This window comes from Mytilus trossulus, chromosome 3 (genome assembly GCF_036588685.1).
Source record: "Mytilus trossulus isolate FHL-02 chromosome 3, PNRI_Mtr1.1.1.hap1, whole genome shotgun sequence".
Taxonomy (NCBI): domain Eukaryota; kingdom Metazoa; phylum Mollusca; class Bivalvia; order Mytilida; family Mytilidae; genus Mytilus; species Mytilus trossulus.
Window position 1 is genome coordinate 26,892,544 of NC_086375.1, and position 22,524 is coordinate 26,915,067.

The following is a 22,524-nucleotide window of genomic DNA, read 5'->3' on the forward strand; positions in this document are numbered from 1 at the left end:
AATAACAGCGTTTTCTACGGAAATAAAGATAGTTTCAAAGACAAATCTAGGAAGTGTACAAAATACAACATTTATATGTCATATCACAAATATTTCCTACTTTGTATGGTTTCAGAGGAGTTGCCGCTCTGACAATGAAATTGTTTTTTTTTTTTTAAAGTATAAATATCTTTTGAAATCGTACAATTGTTAACCACTTTTCATGCATGTGACCGATTATATTTTAATTCTATGAATAAACCCATTTAATTAACATGGTGAATCTAAGGTCAAATGTACTAAAAGATGCTGTTTCACTTCAGCATATTTTTTTTTAATATTTGACAATGTTTAAATACATCTAGCTTTAGGTATATGCAAATTGAAAATAATATGTTTTACTGTAATGGAACAGGAAGGAAAAGTTCAGAAGATAATGTCGGATATAGATTTAATTGTTTTGAAAGATGTAAAATCATGCACTACTTTGGAACATTTTTTTATATTAACTACAACTAGAATCAAGAAAACTTTTAGATTTTGTTTTCAATTAAAACCTATCAAAAGCAAATCATCTGGATTCTGGAAACACAAAATTTAATTGGAAGATTATGAATTGGTTTGTAAAAGTTATAAATAATAAAAGTGAGTTGGGTCTTTAAATTTCAGTTTTGCACAGTGTTCCTTAAGTATATAGAGGTTTCACTATATCTCTATCAATAAGCAGGATAAACCTCCCAAGGGAAGCACTATTTCTGCATAAACCTCCCAAGAGAAGCAATATTTAACAAAGACTTAATACTAGTTAGTGAAAATGCCATCCATCAAGGCATTGGGATGACTCTAGCAGTTATAGCAATGTGAATGTCCTTATTCAAGAGAAGTTTGAATTGGAGATATTATTGATCCATTAGGGGAGGCTAATTATGGAAATAAAATGCAATTTTATGCTTCTAAGATCATTAGGCTTTTTACTAAAGCAATCCAGACCAATAAAGAAAATTCAGATTTTTTCTTTAATTAACTCATCTGATGCCTTAGCTGTCAATTTGACTGATTTTATTATCATTGCTGCATATTTGTAAAGATTAATTCAATATGCTGCCTATTAAAGATGTGTTTATTCTAGTCAACTATCGAAATTTTACAGGAGAAATATGTTTGTTTGTTAGATATTTAACTTCAGTTGCTTGTTCAAAAATATTAAATCTTGTTTCAAAAAATTCCAATAAAAAAAATGTTTGAAAAGTGCCAAAAGAAAGAAGTTCTACTTTGCAATATTCCCCTTTGAAATGTTTTATCAAATTCTGTAATTTTCAATGTTAACAGGTCGCTAAGAACCAATCCTGTAATACCAGAAGAAACAAATATATACTGTCTTATAATTTTGAGTACTGAATGCTTCATTGAATGTAATATTTCATCTAAAGTTTTTTTAAGCACATGCCATGAAAGTTGTAAATACTTATAACTGAAGTATCCGTTTCCTTGGTTAATAAGTGCTTCCTTACAAATATTTCATGCATGTCCTACTTCAATAAACATTTTTTACAATAAAATGTCGGCTGAAACTAACTTTAAAATATGTTACAAAATACCTATGTTGCTGATTCTTTTGAATTTTATTATGCCTGAGCAAAGAATTTTCTTGTTTTCAGGTCTTTCTTCTCTTACAATTTCTGGACTTATGTTTTTTTTGTCAAATTTCTGTTTACTTTTTCTAATACATTTTTTTCCATTCAAGATGTTTTGGTTTTTTTGATAGACAAAATTCAAGGATTGATTGATTGATTGGTGTGTAACACCCCTTTCAGCACTATTGTGTTATTCATAGCAGTATTTTTTGGAGGAAACCCAGGGAGAAAACAAACAACCTAGAGTAGGTAAACTGACTTGTAATCCTAGTCAATTAAGACTGTAATCAAGTGCACCTACCCTTTGTGGGATTCAAACTCACCACCTCAGCTTTGAAAGGCTAGTGAAACAGTAGGACGACTACTTGGCCACTGTGGCCCCTCAATAAAATTAATATCATACCTTGCATTTTGCTTAGATTATTTTGTGCTGGTTTTAATTAATATGGAACCATGAAAAATATTGATATTGCCTGCTAACTGTTATGCTCAGAAAAAAAAATTAACAACAAAGAAACAAATTAATTTTGTATGGCCTATAATAATACTTTAAACCATGTTAAGAATGTGTTAACTGCAATTGTGCATACAAGAGGCGTCTTTAATATTTGCTTCAATTTGTAACAGTGTTAACGTCATTAGTTTTTTCTTTTGTAGTTTCGCCTAATGGGTTAATTATAGAAACATACTATTGTTTTCACACAGATATTCAATAACTTCATTACGTTATGTCATTCATGGGAAAGAAACTTGAATATTTCGTGGAAGGATATTAATTATTCACCAACCTCTTTCTTTATCACATCTTTAGGCAGTAATTCTATAACGTCCAGGAGAGTATCTAACCAGGCACTTGATACTTCTGAAATTATATAATTGAATTGTGAATAGAAAAAAATGCTCCTCAAGCGAGGTGCTTGATACTTCTGAAATCGTAATTTAATTGTGAATAGAAAAAAATCGTCTCCTTGAATCTTACTGTGTGTTTGATTTTCTAGAGAGACAATTAATATATGACTAAATGCTAAAAGTTGTCCAGGAATAATTTACTAATGTGTAACCCCAAAAAAAATCATAATAAACATTATATTGTGAACAGAATAAAATGCTCCTCAAGCAAGGGACTTGACACTTCTGAAATCATAATTTAATTGTCATCAGGAAAAACAGCTCCTCTCAAAGAAGCAAAGGGATTTAATTGTTTTCTAAGATATTCTAGAGATAATAAATCTATGACTAAATAATAAAGGTTGTCGAAGAATAATTGACTAATGTGTTACTCTCCCCAAAAAACATAATGGATATTTTATTGTGAACATAAAATTGCTCCTGTCAAGGGAAACACAGCATCTTCTTATTTTTTTTAAATGCTATTCTCAAAAGGCTGAGACAATAAATCTATGACTAGTGATGAAAGTAATCCTAAAATAAGTTTGAAACCCCCTCCTGCAGAGTTTTCCATTCTGCATTTAAGCTGGGTGTGCAGACCACCTTTCCATTTCAGGAAAATGTGGGCTTTTTTTCCAAAATTTAGATATTTTTTTTTAGGTTCCACACCTCAAAAAATGAAATTTAAAATAAAGATTTGTTGGTTTTAAATATTAATTATGCCTTGCTGATTTGTTCAGATTAACAAAAATGGCAGATCCTCAAATTTAAATGTTTTTTACTTTTAATCGGGGGAAGAGAAAGGCAGATGACGAGGATGGTAAGGAAATTTCTTGGCAAAATAAGTCAACTTACTTTTAAAAACAGATAGTTGAATTGAAATTGTTGAAATTGAAAAATAACCCATAGTTACTAAATCAAAATAGAAACTTCATAAACAAGACAAGTTTTCATGAAACAGGGGTAGAAATCCAAACAAACAACATTTATTCGGAAACAGAATTTAAATTTCCACAATATAATTCATTATCTCCATTGACAAGAACAATCAATTTCTTAATTTAATCAGCCGTTCCTCCAATTACAAGTGATAAAGTCAATATGACCAATTCACTGACCCACACCATTTCTCATTTCGGAAATAATACAACAATGATTATTAAATATGACTTTTGGTATATCACAACATCATAAATTGTTGACAATACAATCCCCAGCGATTGTCATTTGATGTAATTATAATATTTATGGCTGGATGAATCAATACACTTGAACATGGAATTATCAAATAATTGTTAATATATAGGTCAACAATAAAAATGATTCAACCTCCTCCAGTTCAATAAACCCGATAAAGTTTCCAAGCTACGATTAGATTTCAGTATTTATCTAAAATAATACTTGTTTTTCTACACAAATTAGACATCTGAAACTTTCCATTGTTTTTAAGCCAATTTAGGGTCCAACTAACAAAGTTTAAGTTTGAAACAATTAAAAGGCTAACCATATAACTGTATAAAGTTCATTTATATGTTTTTGAGTTAAGTATGAAGTTTACTTTTACTAAACTAGTGGTACACATTTTTATTTAGGGGCCAGCTGAATTTTCACTCTTTGTTGAAGACCCTTTATTTACCTTTAGCAGTTTTCTGTTCTATTTGGTTTAACTGATAGATCAGTTCCCATGGAGTTGTATGATTTACTTAGATCTGACAACTGTACTGAATTGAGTTTAAAATTCAATAAGTGTAATGAACTCAACTTAACATTGGTACTATCTTTTCCAACAAGATTAAAAAGACAAATCAGAATAATGCATCAATGAAGGGTGGCATTTCTTGCAGTTCACTTTTACCCTAGCTACCTTGTTAAACCTGACTGAGGGTGTCTGTCTTGTACAAAATTGGATTCATTCAATTCACATTTACATTTTATTACCCTCTACATGTATATATGTACCTGAAATAATTTAATTGCCCTGTTTGTGTAATGTTTCCTTAAACAGGGGGACAGTTATCTGATAGCACAGTACATTTTAAGTTGATTGAGTAAAAATCCCTCTTGGTGGTGACTTTTCATTATGAATGATAGGGATTGATGATTTTTACTTGACAGTCATAAGTTAGAGTGTTATCACCCAAAATTCACCAGCAACAACCTAATTTCACTGAGATTCACTCAACACCAGCCAGGGTGATTTTTCTTACAGAACCACCCTGTGTGTCCTGATATATCAATTTACCTGGATCTTTGCCATCCACACTGTTGAGTATTGTCTGTAGAAATGTCTGTGTATAGTTTTGTATCGGCACCAAGTTTTTCTGTAAGATCTGTAGGAATGCAGCTGATGCTGCATACTGCATCTCACATTGTGCAACATGGAGTACCTCCTGCAAAGATTCCAATATATTCTTCATTATTTTATTACCAAATATATATGGGAGTGTGGTGAGTTTTATCCCTATTATAAAGGGGAAGTAATTACAGTAAATTATCTGAAATACCTGTGTGCACATAGATTTGTAATTTTTCAATAGAATTTATAGAAAGAATATATTGAATTTGTCTATTTATGTGATAAGAACTTGAATAGGAAATTTAAATTATCCCTTTAAATAAACCCAATAATAAAGTGCAAAATCAAAAATCAGGAAATTTTACAATCATAAATTGGAAATAACAGGAAGAAATAATCATAATGCCTCCAAAAGTTTGTAATTTTAAAGTTTAAAAATAAAACTGGACTTTAAATTTCTGAAATTTTGTTCTAAGGAATTCAAAATTGTTAATCAAATTGTATGTCACATATTTGTTCTGAAAACCTCAAAAACCTAATTCTGGGTAGTGTAACTAGCCCTTAAATGTGATAATTTGGACAGTCGTTGTATCTCAGCCATTTTGTATCCCCTCAAGGTCATCTTTACCCTTAACCAGGATTTTTTAAATAAAAGGAAAAATTCGTAATTATCTGGTCTATTAGTAATCCTTGTTGAGTCAGATCTCGATAACTTCATCACAATTCCAACAAACAAGATAACAACATCACCTGCTACTCAAATAAAATTTTATCAACATGTTATAAAAAAGTGCTAAAAAAATTCAAGACAAGGAAAACACAGCAATCATTGCAAAAACAAAACAATTATCTTCCATTGACAAAGTAGAAAATGATCTCTAGGGCACTTGAATCACAAGTAAAATCATCAATCCAAATGGATAATCAATAAAAACACTACAAACAATAAGGTCAAATGGCGCCAAAGCGTCCATCAAAACTTCGCTGACCATCGCCAAACCTAGTAATCATACCATAATCGCATCAATTATTTTAATCTAAAAACTAATAAACTTTTTATAAAACGGGAGGGAAAATGTGTTTATATCTTAATGGCTGCCTTTCAGTTTCATCCTAATCTTATCAAATTGGCTATTGATGAAGGTTTACTTTATAATGCATAAACCATATGCTTTTTAATGTTACTCTATATCAAAATAATCCAGCTTTTGATTATTTTCATTTGTTGTAAATTGCATTAAGCCGTTTGAATAAAGAAAACACTGCCAAAACATAAACAGAGAAACAAGCCAATTTATTTACAGGTATGAAATCTGGTGCCAAGTTGAGCCATGCACTTTGATGTAAATAATTGCTGAAGAAACACAATGTACTAAGAGGTATTCTCTTGTAAAGCAAGAACTATCAGACAGATTTCCAATTACTACAACCATTTTGATTGTACCATTTGTTCATCTCTCAGATAGACACAGACAGATTTGACTTCACTACTCTGATTATTTTTTCCTAATGATAGCTTATATCTTTATGTGTGGTATCCTAAAGCTCATATTGGTAATAACTAGGTCCATGTGCAGTATGCTTGTTTGTTTTCAAATTAAATAAAACGCCATTCAAAGAGCACATCCAGTTTGTTAGGGATAGTACATTTAATTTACTAGTCAGGAATTCTCTTGTAATGTAAGAAAAATGTAAATTTTGTTACAGAACTGAATTCAAAAAACTTAGTCACACAAATGCACACATAAAGTCTTCATATTTATGGTTTTCCAAGACCTTTCTTTGTTTTCAATTAAAAACTTATCATGACAAAAAGAATGAATTTCCAAAAATTGACCCATGGCCATACTGCAACTTATTTCAGACAAGCCTGAAAATGTAAACAGTACCTTTCACTACACCTTTCCCCTGGATATGCTAATTCAACTACCTAATGTGTTCTCTAATGAGATAAAAAAAAAAAATCAGTTTAACAATTCAAATCTACAGATGGATCAATATGAATTTACTTAGTCTGGAAGTCAACTGTGATTTTAACCAATTGATGTTTAGCTTTTTTATCCAATATCAAGGACAACAATACTACACAGTCATATTTATAAACTAGTCATCAATAGAAGCAGTCTGGTAGATCAAAGAAGAATATCGTTGTCCTTTCCTTGTGTGTTCTTGTGTTTTATGTCTGTATTCTCATTATAGCCATTATAGCGGTGCTTGCAGCTTGCTATAGAGTTATGCAACATATTTTCTGAATCACTAGCATTTCAAATGAAAAACTTAGTGTGCCATCAATGAATTATTTAATGAGAACCATTTTGTATATTTGTCTAGATCTACAATGAATGACAAATTTTCCAAAAACATTTATTATATTTAGATATAAAGAGATGTGGTATTAATTTAATGCCAATGCATGAGACAATCTCTCAATTATATTAGGCTTTATATTTTTCTTCCTTTTTGTAAGTGCCACTCCAAATGACTGTCTAAATCTATATTTAAAATGCTTTAATAGATTTTGAAGAAATAAAATCAACTGGTAGATTATTCAATCATGGAAGTTTAAGTACTTAGCATCTTTTTTTTCATAACACAGATTCTTAAATCTGGAATTAATCTAGTTGTTCTCATCTGGCAGAAATTATATCTTTTTTTAAATGGGGGTATCATATGGTTTTAACATTTCCTAATCAAATAGATGAATTGGGTACTTGGGTAAAATACTACTGAAATCTTTATATCATACTCTAGCATTGCTAATACACCAACAGTTGAGTTTTGTCCAATAACTAGTCTAGATAACTTGATGAATACTTGTCTAGTCATCTTTCAAATTTGACAAATTGGGGTTCTCTTAAGTACTACAGTATATGAAACATCACAACTGTTTACCAAAGTAAAAACAAACAGGTAGAGTCAATTTCCACTGTTTTTGTTTCAATCAAATTGTTAAAATGTAAAAGATGTTAAACCTTCCAGTTATATTTTACAAAAAAAATGTTGTTTTTTTCTGCTCTGCATAATGCTGTTGAAGACATAACATGTATGGCAAATATATACATTTTTTGGAAAATTTTGTATCTGATGACACTCGTAAAAAAACCCAAATTAGATTGTATTTGAAGGACAATAAATATATATAAACCTCTTTTTGGTTTTGGTAAAAAGAAGTCCTTATTATATATTTTTATGACAAATACGTGTATTATTATTGCTAAGCCTGTCAAAAATTACACTATTGATCCATCTTCATGCATTTATAAAAAGAAAACAGTTATGATCACCTCAAGCTCATGTGACACAAAAGGACTTAATACAAAAACTTGTCTGTATCCTGAAGTAATTTAAGTTTAACTAGGTACATAAGAAATTGAGGCGACACACTTATTTGATAGTTAAGAGTGTGTTGAGTACAAAAATGTTATTGTACAGTTGTGAGAAATTAGAAATGTGTGAATTGTTTTATATGTTGCAGTACGTTGTCTGTGTGAATATACCTACCCTAACTTTTGGGACAACACGGCGCATGCATTCATCATGACTGTCCGTGTCTTTCAGTAAATCTGGTAAATTGTTGATGACACTGATTCTCTGTACTTCCTGTCCGGAGCTACAAAATAAATCATCTCAAAAATGAATGTATTTACATAGGAATTTAGACAAGGGCTCCAATTAACACGTTCTGCTCACCTGGCAATCACATAGCTGTCTGTATTATTTAAGTTAGGAAGGCTTCCATGACTGTCACACTGTTATAGAGAGAAGCAAGATTACAAAACTTGAAAATCCAGCAAATACTGACAAAAATCCACTTAAACAATCATACATTTGTACATTCTCTCTTTAAAATGGCCTAACTATACGAACGGACATTCAGAACAAAATGTGTTCTACTAGTTTAAGGGAAATACTGTAATTTATTTTTCTTGATATGATTTTATGTTCAGCTATGTTGTTTGATGCTGTCCATGTTGAATGCCATACAAATTTGGTTTACAAAATGAATTCCAAAAATACAAATGACAAATTTGGTATTGACTTTTAGAAGTTTTATATATTTTGACCTTTACTCTTTAGCATCAATAAAAAGACATTAATTATTGAAATGCATATCTGGTGCAGAGATATGAGTATCTCTTATAAATTAATAAATAGAAATTGAAGATGACAAACTTGCTTGTAATCCATTTATTGAGGAACATTGTATGCTTCAATAGTCTTTTTAATTCAAGATTGAGGATTATTGCCTCTACAATAGACACTGAGTCTGATGCAGTCTGCTGTGTTTTAGCACATTGAATTTTACAAAGAATAACTACAAACCACTTTATCTGAGCTTGGGGTCAAGTTGGTCAATCAGTTTCATTTCATTATGGTAAGATGACGTCAAAATACAACCCATATACAAGTATAGTTACATGCACACAACTGTTGCACTCAAAGATAATACCTCTCTAAAATCTAGTTAGCCGATAGTGATATTATATAATATAATATGAAAAAAAGAGGGCATTTGGAGTGCAAAGTTATTTTTTGGCTTATTATATTGAGAAGCCAAATGATTAAACCATCATTGAAGTGTCAAACAAAACTGCATGTTGTTAGATAGGAAAGATTGATGAAGCTTGATCAAAACATCTAAACTTATTTGTAAGAATCAAGGTTTTAATGTCAGCCCTGACAGCCATATATTAACAAATGAATTTTGCATGTGATCGATTTATTAATTTTTTGCAATAAATGACATCTCATGTTTAATGTCTGCTCAATGTCAGGGATGTGTTGTCAGCTTTTTAATGTAACTTGAAAAAACATGGAAAAATAAAGGGGACATACAAAAGTTGTAAGTGAAAGAAGAACTGGAAAGACAGGAAAACACCAGCAAAGGTCCACGAAACAATACACAATACAAAATTCTGCCTTCTCTTACTTTGGTGGTCCCATGGTGAAGCCTTTTTAACTGTTGAAGGTTGTACAATCCTCTTCAATGGATAATTCTACAACATTTGGTCTGTGGTTGATAGCTGTTTCATTATCAATCATTCCACATCTTCATATTTTGAACTAGCAGTATCCAGTTTTAGATGTAATCACTTTGACTTATGAAGCAGACCTAGTTGTAAGGAATGGGGTATCCTGGTATATATCTTAAATTACAACTTGGCTAGACAACCAATTATGTTTTGGGTAATTTGCAAACACTATTATTGTAGGCATATTACATAATACACACACATGAATTATAATATATACAAAATTAAAAACTTGCATTGTTGGGTGAATGTCTATGGTCAGTTATATAATCAAATTCAAATAATTTGAATTTTCTCTAATTCAGAACAATTTAGCAACCTTCAAAATCTATAATAGTTATAGCAGTGAGAGAATCTACTGTCAAAAGCCATGTGTATTTGTGTAAAAGCCAAAATTCTCACTCAGGAAACTTGATCTTATGATCAGAATTAAAACAAAGATAGCTGTAAGTATGTCAATATGCATTTTAAGGTCAAGTTGACCTTTTCATTCTAGTCTCTAATCACAACCATTAAACACCATTTTCTTGATTTTTTTGTAATCTTTAAATGTTCAAGTGACAATTGTTTGCAGATAATCAAAGCTTAACAAGACCAATTGAGAACAATTATTTGATAAAATTTTACAGTTGTTAAACTTATGATAGCTTTGATGATTCTCCAATTAGAGATAACACCTTTCACAGCAGAACATCTGGTGGAAATGTGTTGTGTTTAACTATCTGCTAACATGAGGCATGCCATCACAACTAATTATATAATCCTCTCAATAAGATAGCAGGTATACAGGCTTTCTAATTGAATTAATTGGTAAGCCTCCCATCAGTAAATACCAGTCTACAGATCATTCTGACAGGAGGAATAGTCTCACAGCTTCAATATATTACCAATTTATTGGCAATTATATTAAATTACCTCTTCTTAATAATTTTTGTTCCCTATCTTCAGAAATGGTGGTATATGTACTTAGATAAATCCAATTGTACAAACACCCTCATGGGTGTAGCTAATACAAATATACATTTTTACTGACTTTCTTGTCTTGATAATGAGATTTAAATGGTTTTTGTCTGCTAAAATTTTCAGACATCAATGACCCCAGTCACAGACTCACTGTTAATTAGAATAATTATCCTTATCATAATAAACTGATTAAAATTTTGCTGCTTACTTTAATTGCCCCATCAAATTTCAATTAAATGTTATTTACAAAGTACATGATTTCAAATCACGCCCTGCATAATTAGCTGCAACTCTGAATAAAGTAATCATGATCTTGAGTCAAATCTATGCATTTCATATATTTAATTTTCAGTTTCAATTTGCTTTTTTAAAGTTCATTACTTTTCAATATTTACTATAACTTCAGCTTACAGCCAAACTACCTGTTCAGAGACATTTTTAAGACGATCAATGCATTTGAATGGCGTATATGGTTATAACCCCAACCCCCTTGAATATGGCTGGATCAGCCCGTGTACAGCTAATATGCAGATTTTGATATTTCTGCCCAACCACAGTGACCTGTAACATCCTCGTCCTTTGTCCTTGGGTGACATTTGTATCATCGGCAATCATACATTATCTCTTTATTTACATACTGTGTCACAACTTCTAGAGGTCACCTGTTTTGATCCTATAGTATATTTTGAATGCAATTTTTTTCTACTACAATACATCATGAGAATTGAAATGCTTAACCTTGGAAAAATTAGTTAAGCTTAAATTTCAATTTCATACACAAAATTCAAGGTTAAATCAGCTGACAAGAGAGTTTGAGGAGGAAATGTCAAAATCTAAATTAACAGTAGTGTTCATTTCCAAAAACACAGACAGAGCAGAACCTAGTTTCTGATGGATTTTCATTGATTTTCCTTGGCGTCAAATTTAAACTCAAATTACTTCTTCATATCAACCAATTTCATGGTTTTGGAACTGTCCTGACAATAACCTCAGAATGACAGAAGCGATGCAGCATTCGTTAAACTAAATCTCACTTAAAAACATCAAAACAATTACTAATAATGTCAAAAGAATCGATCTGCACCGGGTTAATATAAATGACCAAATTATCTAATACTGTTACAAGACCAGGGCTTGATCCAAATCAATTCCCCAATATCATTATAACATATGTTAGGTCATCAAAATATTTCTTGATATTTCATTTCAATTATATTGAATATATGTCTATTGATATCTAAGAAAATGCTGAAAATGTCTTAGATAACATCAATTTACCAAGTTAACACAATAAAAATATGAATATTTGGAAGATCTATGTAAATGATTCTATATATAGCTATCATTCCGCTAGTTTTCCATGTTTAACATTCAAACCTTACATTGATGGGAAACTTTAGAAACAGAATAATTGATTTATTAATTTTCATTTTTTTCTTATCTAGTTTCCAATATGGCATCTGGTCTTGTTTCTAAATAATCGATTTTAGATAGTAAAAAACACCAAATTTCATTAGCAAATGATACTACAAAAAGGAAAAAGTTCAAAATTTCAAAGATTCATTTTACATTTTTGTTTTAGTGCAGGGTTAAATTTCAAGAGTGACAGGAAATAAAAAAAAAACTTCAGTTCAGCATAATAAATGAACAATATAATTTGTAATAGAGTTAATGCCATTTGTTATAATTAAAAAATAGAATATCTGTTTACCATAAAAAGATGTTTTTTCTTGAACCTAAAATTCTGATTAATACATTGCATATTGAGGCCAAAATAAATAAATAGTGTGTTTTGGGTTTTCTGACCCTACCTCCCTTTTTGACGCCAACCCTCAACATTTTATTCTCAGAATTAGAAATCAACTTAAAAGTTTATTTTGTCTCTCTGTTCTCTATCATCAGCCCCATAACACCAAAACAACATGACAGAAAATCATTTTTATTGGTGTAGAAATTGGTGACAAGTTTCATGTCAATCTGAGAAGCTGTTTAGTAGCAACATGTAAACATTGACTTTCAAATAATTCAGTACTGCAACAACTACAAAATAACAATTTTGACAGAAAAAAACAAGTTTTCTGCATTTCATTGTGTTTAAATTTCAATAAAAGTAGTCAACACAAATCTGAGTTTGTTTTACACGTAATGGCTTGATGGATGAGCCTGAGAAATACTACAAGAGACTTAGACATCCCATCAATGATCAGGGCATATCTAAAATAGTTGCTTGTTTCCCTGATGTAAACTTGAAGAGTTATTTCAAGATTTGTTTCTCATTATCATGTACATGTTATGATGTAAATTTAAAGGAAATTCACCCTTCCTGTTTTCTAACTACTAACACCTGTCAGTCACTGACTTCAATTTTGAAATGTGGTTAGCCTGGTTGATATACTTTTCACTTATTCATTAGTCATATCAAAATGCTAAAGTGCTTTTTACAAATACATGAAACTGGTGATCACCATGTGCAGGTGCAGAGCAACTTTCTACATAAGAAAAAAAACCACATATTATCTTAAATGCCCTTAAATGTTTGCTCTTCGCAGCTTTAAAGAAGTTTTTTAACGAACCAGAATTTCAAAGACCCATCATACTTATGAAAAAATTAATTATCAAACAGAAGAACACTTGTTTAATAATTACAGAACAAGGACTCTTCGATCAACATACAATGCCATTGAATCTGCATTCCACCGAAGAACATATTAAACCCACAGTGACAATTTGATATAAAATTGGACTTATTTGATTCTGGAAAATGTTCATGTTTTTTTTTTCTTTCAATCAAACTTAAGTACATTCTAGATCTAGATCTAGGTTTATGTATCAGATGTTATGACAAAATCAAGGAAGCAATGTATCTCATAAGAAGTATGAACTATATTTCCTGTACACACATACATGTACTGGTTAATGTACAATCTTGATAAATGCAGATATAGATCAATCTATTAATTGAATCAATGATGAATTAAGCAGGGACCCAGTACTTATTGACCAGACAGTACCCCACAGATAAGGATACAAGTCAATCTAGGATCCTTAAAGTACATGTAACCCCAACCTTCAGTTGTATTAAAAACCTAGAAGGAAATTTGGTTGATGTTCTTACAATTTTAACAAAAATATGTTTTTGTTAATCTTGAAGACCCTAAAATCTAAATTTTCTAAGTCTATTGTGAATAATTGATCTACAAGAGGCAGAAGGTAAATTCCATATGTGAAAATTTCCCCCAAAATATATTATTTCAAACCTACATGATGTACATGTGTTAACCTTTTTAAAGACCCCTCATGTAGAAACACAGTCATTAAAAAGATTTATTATCGGGGGATCGTGTTGCTTTTGACTTTCCTGGTCTATTATTAACAAAAATACAAACTCAAATATCACTCTCAAATGGGGTATGTTTGAATATACATGCATCATGTTATATGCTGTCCTAAATCCTAAATATGTTATTGATCCAAACATGCACTTGACCTTGAAAAAAAACTGACAACAGGTATGTTTCTGTTTTAGAATGCACCAAAAACATAATTTGCACCCTACCTTCTTTCAAAACTAATTACAACTTTTGACCTTTAAACAATGGTGCTAAATTACCCATATCAAATTGACTTCTAACTTTTTAAAATATAATTTTCACAAATAATTATAAATAGGAAATTTTAATTGTAGGATCATGTGCCCACTAAAATACATACTCTTCTATTGTGTAGTAACTTTCATATCCCATTTCTTCATCAAGATCCTCGATATCCTCTTCTGGAATTTCTAAATAATCGTCGTCTAAGAAAAGTTTAACATTTTCTCCTGTACTAGATAACTTTGTAGAGAAAACTTCGATTTCTTCCATAACAATCAAGTAATTAAAGAGTCAATATATTTTACAATCCAACAAGATATTACACTACAAACTCTCATTTTTCCTGATTATATATCCAGATGAATAAGAATACACAGAAATTCATCTAATAATTTAATATATCCCTTGATAAGTAATGACAATTGGTATCGTAATCAGACTATAGTGATGTAATTCCTAGCTACTCATTCACATAGCGAGAGAATGTTTGTGTCACTGGCCCCATACGTATATACCAACAGGGAAAAAAACTGATATTGTGTTTCCGTGGAAACAGGAAATGAATCAGAGAAACTGTTATTTACACAGATTATGTACTTAAACATATAAACAGATTATCCACAATGCACCACCACAAAGAACAGACTTGTGTGATCAAATTCAAGAGCTATATCTTTACGTTCAAGTGGTAAGTCGATCACTTTCCCCAAAACTGATGTACTTTATCATAAGCCTTACACATTTGGTTAACAATCAACTTTTCCCAGATTCACTGATATCAAAAATTATCACAACTAGTTAATGGACTTTTTGTCTTAATATAATAATAAACTATTAAAAGCTATATGTTATTAATATGAGCAATTATCTGCTCTGTATCAAATTACATTTTTTCATTCATTATCCTAAATGTCAATACATTAAACTGTTTGCCATCTGTTACTAATTCAAACTCAAATTTCCAATGCATTTGAAATTTGGTATCACTTTTCAGTGTCATTTCTAGGCTGACACGCTTTTTCTATAGATAGAATATTGTATCTTCTAGCTAAAGGTCATTTCCTTATAGTGTGAAAGAAAAAAAATCAATGCTTTTATGCAAAGTTAACATTTTTCATACAACTTTCAATTTTTGTTGTTATATCAAGGACAGGCAGATTATGACAGAATACATTTTATTTGAGTCTCCAATGGATTTATTTAACACAAATTGAACCTAAATGAAGTGTTATTCCAAGCCAGTTAATGCTATCTAAAAAAATTAAAATGTATAAAATTATATTTTTTTTACGTATTTATTTAAATTACAAATTGTAAAAAAATCTATTTTTCTAATTATAATTTTAGCGGATGTTCACAACCTAATAGATCAAATTCCACTCTATTTCTGTAAACAGTTGCAAAATCCTCTCTCTATAATTATGTAATGGATTATTCATGTGACCTAATATGTTACATGTATTGTAATATACGCACCTTGTGACCACCTGCAACTTCAAACAAGATCAAAACAAAATGTTAAATTTACCAATAAGTAATTTGTCAATTAAAAATTAAAAAAAAAAGAATTAATATTATATAATTAAGAACCATTTTGCAAATAAATTCTATAGAAAATAATTATCTCAGTGCATGGGAGACAACTCTAACATCTTGATTGGCAAGATATATATATGTATATGTCAAATTAATTATAATCAAGAGATAACAACTGTCATTTTAATCTGACAAAAAGGATGGGTCAGTGACTAACTTGAAGTGTCATCTCTTTTAACATACCTTGTGTAATATATGGTTTTATGAATCTGTCAAATATTTGTGATAGAGTTAGACCTGTTCAAATGAATATTTGTATAAGCCTAAGTAGGTAGATAAAATGTTTATTAAAATAAAATTAGAGTCAACACCTAATTATAGATTTACAAAGCTCTGTCAATATTAAGGTGTATAAAAGTTAAGAGCTGTAAATGTCCCACGAGTTATAACAGCCTGACATTAATACAAAAGAAAACCCTCTTGATTCTTGACCGAGTCAACATCTTTTATAGAAAATTATAATGAAAATTGTTTGTACAGGATCAATTGAATGTGTAAAGACAGGGACCCCATTCAATTTTCGTTTGATGAAGATTAATTTCATACTGGAATTTCAATTTCAAATTTCTCATCTTAAATTTCACAACTGAAAGGTTGGAGAATAAATCCATGGGACCGCATAATAAATCAAAAGTATTTAAATCATATTATGCAGAGCTCACGAACATACTCACACCATGATAAAAAGTAAAATAACCTATACTTTTAGGTCATATCAATCAATTTCACACTTTTTGTATTGACTATAATAATGCTTTATATTCTTGTAACAGGATCTGTAAAATCATGCAGGCTCTCGACAAATACCTCGTTTTAAAAGATCATCAAAGATTAAACATGGCATATAATTTTGTATGCTATACACATGTTTCCTCTAGATACAAAAGACTCATCAGTGATGCTGGTATCAAAAAGGTTAAAAGGCTTTGGCTCTCTCTCTCAAAGATTTGATTTGATTTTAGGTGTTTTAATGCCACTTTTAAGCACCCTTTCTGGCTATTTCATGATGGTCATTTTAATGTGAAGCTATGTTTGAATTTCAGAAAGTTTTAAATCAAAACAAGTAAAATTGGTTATTTTTTAACTTATTTTTCTTTCTTTGTCAAGATCTGTAAGTTTATTTTTTGGGGACTTTATCCTTTTACCCACAGTCTGTTACTGGACCCTTTGAGCATATGAAGATATAAATAGAATTTATGCTCAAAGGGTCAAGTAACAGATTGTGGGTAAAAGGATAAAGTCCCCCAAAAATAAAAGATTTGATGAATACTAATTGGATTTTCACCACAAGAAGATTAGCATAGCTACTGTTTTTAGCAAAACATTTCAGAATTTGGGTCCCCACTAATCTTGAACTTCTTATTTTATTTGGCTTTTTTTTCAAGAGGAAACGCAAGTCTAGCTGCTCCTGTAAACAAACTTTTGACTGATATATAATGTGTGTATTTATTTATTGATCTTTTAAGTTTATTGCAACTTTCAGCACTTAAGACTCACAGTATTTTGTTTGGTGGAGGAAGCCTGATTGCTCGTAAAGGACCACAACCTTGCTTTGTCAGGGAAACAAAAGTAACATAACATTTTAAATTCACAGGAGGAACATGTAGGTAAAAAATGTCCACTTACCAGACTGAGATCATACTATTCAACATGTGACTTTTAAAATTATCGAAGAATTTGTTTCTCACACCCAAGATTCTGTTCAGACTCTAATCTATAGTTATGGCCCTTCGGTATACATGCAAAACACTATTTAGTCTAGGACTCATAGAAATTTATTAACACCTTTACGAGTCCAAATTATATAACTTGGTACTTAACCGAGATAATTTTATTAGTTTTGAGTTCATTACATTTTCTAAACACTATAAAATTATCCTCATAAAGGCATTCTATGTTTAGTTAGGGAAACCATATTGATTCTAACAATTAGGTGGGTAATTAAGGAAGTTGAGAAAAGCAGCAACATTGTGATATCCTGTCTCGGACAAAGAAAATTACCCAGAAATCAATGCTGAAACTGATACTCCATACCAATTATAATCTGTTTCATCAACACAACTCAAAGTAACTCAGAACTGAGAGGTCAACTTTAACTAATTTGTACTGGAACGTTTAACAGCAATGATAATGTAATGTAAAACCTATTCTATCGAAAGTTGTTAATTTCTACATTTGTACATGGATAACCAAAAGATTTGAAGAAATAAAAGGATGCTATTTATAATTATGTACATTAAAATTGCAAATGAAGAACTCAAGTTTGAACAAAGTTACTCAAGTTTCATGGTGTTTTCCACATTGCCGTAGGGCATTGTAGTACCCTAAATTTGATTTTTACAATGATCCTTTTTGAATTTTCTGAATTATAGAATTTGTCATCAAAATGGTGCTGTAATTTTTAGGTAACAGTGGCAGTGCTTTTCAGAACCCACATGGTGATATTTGAAAATTCTGGAGAAAACAATTTTTGTAAAAGTTTGAAACAATGAATTAATCAACTTAAATAACTTGAATGAGAATGAATCAAAATGGTGTGGGTATTTATCCATTGGTGAAGATAATTAAGATCAATCACGAAGTAAATTTTGTGTTGTAAGGCGGCTATCTAAATGATATTGACCTCAAATTCTCTTATTACAGACTCAAGTTGCAAGAATTTACACAAACATGTTTCAAATAAGTTTTAAGAAATTCTGCTTTAGATCTGGGGATAGCCCATGACCTCTAAAATGATAGCTGGACGACTAACTTTCAACAATTTTGCTACATTTAGATAATAAAGCACTAGCTTTAGACTACCAAAAATATAAACTGGGCTATCACCAGTAAATTCTAACTTCTTTCACTGTGATCAACAACAGACAAATTAAACTACTTTATACTTATATTATAATAAATGTTTGACAGCCATTTTTTCTCAGTGAGAGCACAAGTATAAAAGGGACTATAAATGCAATGTATTTTAGGATTTTGTGATGAGCAACCCCAACTGTTAATCAAATATAAATATAATATTTTGAATGTACAGATTATGGTAATAGCTATGTTTATAATATATTCGTGTATTTTGCCAAATAGCGGTACAATAGAACACAAAAGGAAAATGAACGGTATTTCACACCATACTAAATCTTTATTCTACAACGACCTCAGAAAATAAAAGTATATAACGCTTTCAAATGCAATTTATTTACCTTTAAAAGCTTATTTTCATTTCAATTGATGACGGCCAACCCTCCTTTATATGTTTTTAATTCAAATCTCATCATTTCTCCATTTTCTGTTATTTTTAACACTATAGCTCAGCTAGACTAAACAGTTAACTTTCATTACTTTTGAAGACATACAATTAGCTTTTATGATTCTCTTTTGGAAATTTCTTCTCACTTTTTTCCATAGCCTTGCCCACAATTATTTTTTTATAATTACATAACTAAAAGCCCCATTCCTTGTTGATTAGAATATTCTTAAAATAAATTTCATAATTATACCCTTTGAGGAACTTTATTATAAAAGAAAGTAAAATAGTACTGTAAATAGCATACATATGGGGGTATTTTTTAGTATGAATAAAAAGAGAGATGTGGGGTACATTTTTACATGTCTACATGACAGCAACCCAATGTCATATGTTGATCGCAAATCATGCATATTTTTATCTGCGTTAAAAGTTACATTAATGGGGCTGTTGTCTGGTCTATGGTCAGGTTGACAATACAGTTGTTATCTCTTTGACACATTCCCCAGTTCCATTCTCAATTTTATATAACTACCACTGTTTCCACAACATAATTTATATATTTTTTTTAAAAGATTCACATTTTGTCATGTCAGGGCCTTTTAGATAAGTTTTGCTTATTGTTGAAGGGGACCTATATTTATTGACATCTTATTTTTAGTCCATTGATCTCTGATAGATAGCAACATAAAATTGAGAATTGAAATGGTCGATGTGACAAAAATACAAAAATGAGACATGTATAGTTACATTATTCAATCATACCTCTTTCCTAAATACATGTACAATTTTTTACATAAAACTAAAGGATATTTAATTTTCACAAGCTTTGTTCATACAAGAACAGACACAAGCAGTGACTATAAAGAACATACATGTACATGTTCACATTAATATAAGCCTTGGCATCTTTGACAATTTTTTTTCACATAAAATGTGCATTCTTAAATCAGATAACGTATGAAATGTGATCATACATCATGTTTATGAATAGAATTTGAATAAACATCTTATTTTACTGACATTAACATTGTGTGTTTGAGTGATTTTGTTTAAATAACATACAACATACATTTAATCCTCTATCTCTAGTTTACACATGCCTAAACAGTGGGTAAAATGGTCTAATCATGCATTCAAACCCCTTCTTCATTCTTTCAGTTTGTCCTAACTTTACATTTATTCAAACAATTTTCAACTGAAAATATTTCATATGTATGACCTACATAGATATGAGAAGATCTGGTATGAGTGCCAATGAGACAACTCACCATCCAAGTCACAATTTATAAAATAAACCATTAATTTATAGGTCATACATATTCTGCATTCAACCAAATTGATTACTGATGGGATAAACAATAATAAAATTTGGATGCCAAAACATATAACATACAAATATCAATTACATGTACCTGATGATATTCATAATTTTTAAAGATTTTCAAATTCACTCTTCACTCACCTGAGCAAATAAACAGCTCTCTCAATATCACTGAGCCTTTCATCAACTGTAAGTTTGTCAAGTTCTTCATTTGACTGCAAGAAATAGAAACACTATGATTTAATTTGGGTCAATTAAAAAGATATTGAAACAATGATTTGTTTTTATTTTGTGCTTGAAATCATTCCTGGTTTCAATTTTCAAGTTTGCTATAATTCAGGTTGGTTGCAAAAATTTAAAGAGGCATAATTTTGTGTGTGTGTGGTACATGTACAAACTATTAGTATTTTCAGGATAAGAAAAGAAGATTGAAGACCTAATGCATTTAGGATTGCATGTACATTATTTTAACATTTTATCTAATGCAATGTGATGCTAAGAGGTTATTTCCTTTCTCCTTTAAAAAAACCCTTCCTTCTAAGTACTGTAAATTTAATGGTTTGGTCTTAAAAAACAGACAAACAGGAGCTTGCTCCCTGTGGGAACACCTGTGTTTCGTGGTCTATATTACAACAAAAGGAACTTGCCTTTACAATATCGTCTTGTGAACAGGAAAGCAGTTGCACCTGCTGCGTCAGTGATCTACATTTCTTCGGAAGTTACCGCATGAGTTTTTCTCATTATTAAAGACCATACAGTGGCTTATAATTGCTTTCATCCACTTTATTTGAACTTTGGTGGATTGTTGCCTCGTTTTAAATTATATATTTGTACCTCATCTCCTCAGATTCCTGTATCCAGCTTACACTATTTTATTAAAAATTCTCATTTTTTTGTAAACCTGTGGTCTGCTAGACTTCATTTCCTGTTTTCAAGACACAATAATTTGACTTTCACGTGTCAAGCTTACAAAAAATCGGCAATCCCGCATCACGCTTACACCTCAATGAGACCCACAATTATCTATTTCATGTATTTGTTACATTTGTATGTTAATAATTGAAAACAAATAAAGGCATTTATATAGCGCTTCAAATAACAACAGAAAATTAATTCTCGCATTTCTTGTACATGTGCTGCTCTAGAAATGAAAATGTCTGAATCCAACATTATGTTTTGTTCTGGGCACACCTTTATCCTCTATGTGACGTTTTGTGTTTGTTGACATCATAATTAGTTCAGGTTTTTTTTTGAAAACCCAATGTCAGCCTTGGCAAAGAAGGATCCTCTGTTGCAGTGATAGAGGGAATCTCATGAAGTTTTTAAGGAAAGCGTCAAGCCAAAAATATGTAAAAAGCTGTTTTAAAGATGTCACAATCATTATCACGAAGACGACTAACATTGACAGACAGTGCCATGTCATCTTAATATGCAATTTATACATGGGATATTGAACCAAACTCTTAATTTTTACTATGCTGATATTGGCTGTAATTTTAAACAAAAGTCAAAGTGTGTCTTATTGCGACTGTGACATTCCCAACACATGTCAGTTTTGCATTCTAAAAATGCTTTTGTCATGAGAGAAATATTCTGCAGTTTCTTTGTAATGACTATTCAATAAATATATACCTTTAACTTATTGTCAACGCGATCGAGTTGCAAATCTTGCAAATCATCTGCAAGCGACGTCGTCGCATCCATAATAATATCGGTCAGGTGCGTGTCGACCTTAGAATGGTGGTCAGCATGGTTTTGTCATGAATGTGAACATATCAGAATATTTAGTTTGATATTAATTATCAAAAAGTCTTGTCCTAACGTAGAATTTATGGTGGTTACTACCCGAGAATGAGAAAGCTTCACTTGACAACAAGATCAGCCACCATGTTTGAGAATCATTTATGAAATCTCATAAAATCTCGCGATGTTTAAAAGATTTAGACGCGCGAAAATTTAAATAAATGTTCAATAGAT

The 22,524-nt window shown here is 30.7% G+C and overlaps 1 protein-coding gene across 8 annotated transcripts in view; it reads right to left on the reverse strand.

Annotated features, from left to right (window-relative positions):
* LOC134711100 (serine/threonine-protein phosphatase 4 regulatory subunit 4-like) overlaps positions 1-22,469 on the reverse strand; it is a 52,351-nt gene extending 29,882 nt beyond the window's left edge. For 7 of the 8 annotated variants that reach the window (XM_063571545.1, XM_063571543.1, XM_063571539.1 and 4 more), the window contains exons 1-4: positions 14,505-14,907; positions 8,299-8,407; positions 4,744-4,891; positions 2,402-2,475 (exon numbers count right to left, since the gene is read on the reverse strand). In XM_063571545.1, the coding sequence (XP_063427615.1) occupies positions 2,402-2,475; positions 4,744-4,891; positions 8,299-8,407; positions 14,505-14,656 (483 nt within the window). In that variant the 5' untranslated portion in view covers positions 14,657-14,907. Of the gene's footprint in view, positions 1-2,401; positions 2,476-4,743; positions 4,892-8,298; positions 8,408-14,504; positions 14,908-20,688; positions 20,763-22,179 lie in introns of those variants that run through there. The other variant, XM_063571538.1, reaches the window with a different exon arrangement.
* Between the last annotated feature and the right edge of the window lie 55 nt (positions 22,470-22,524).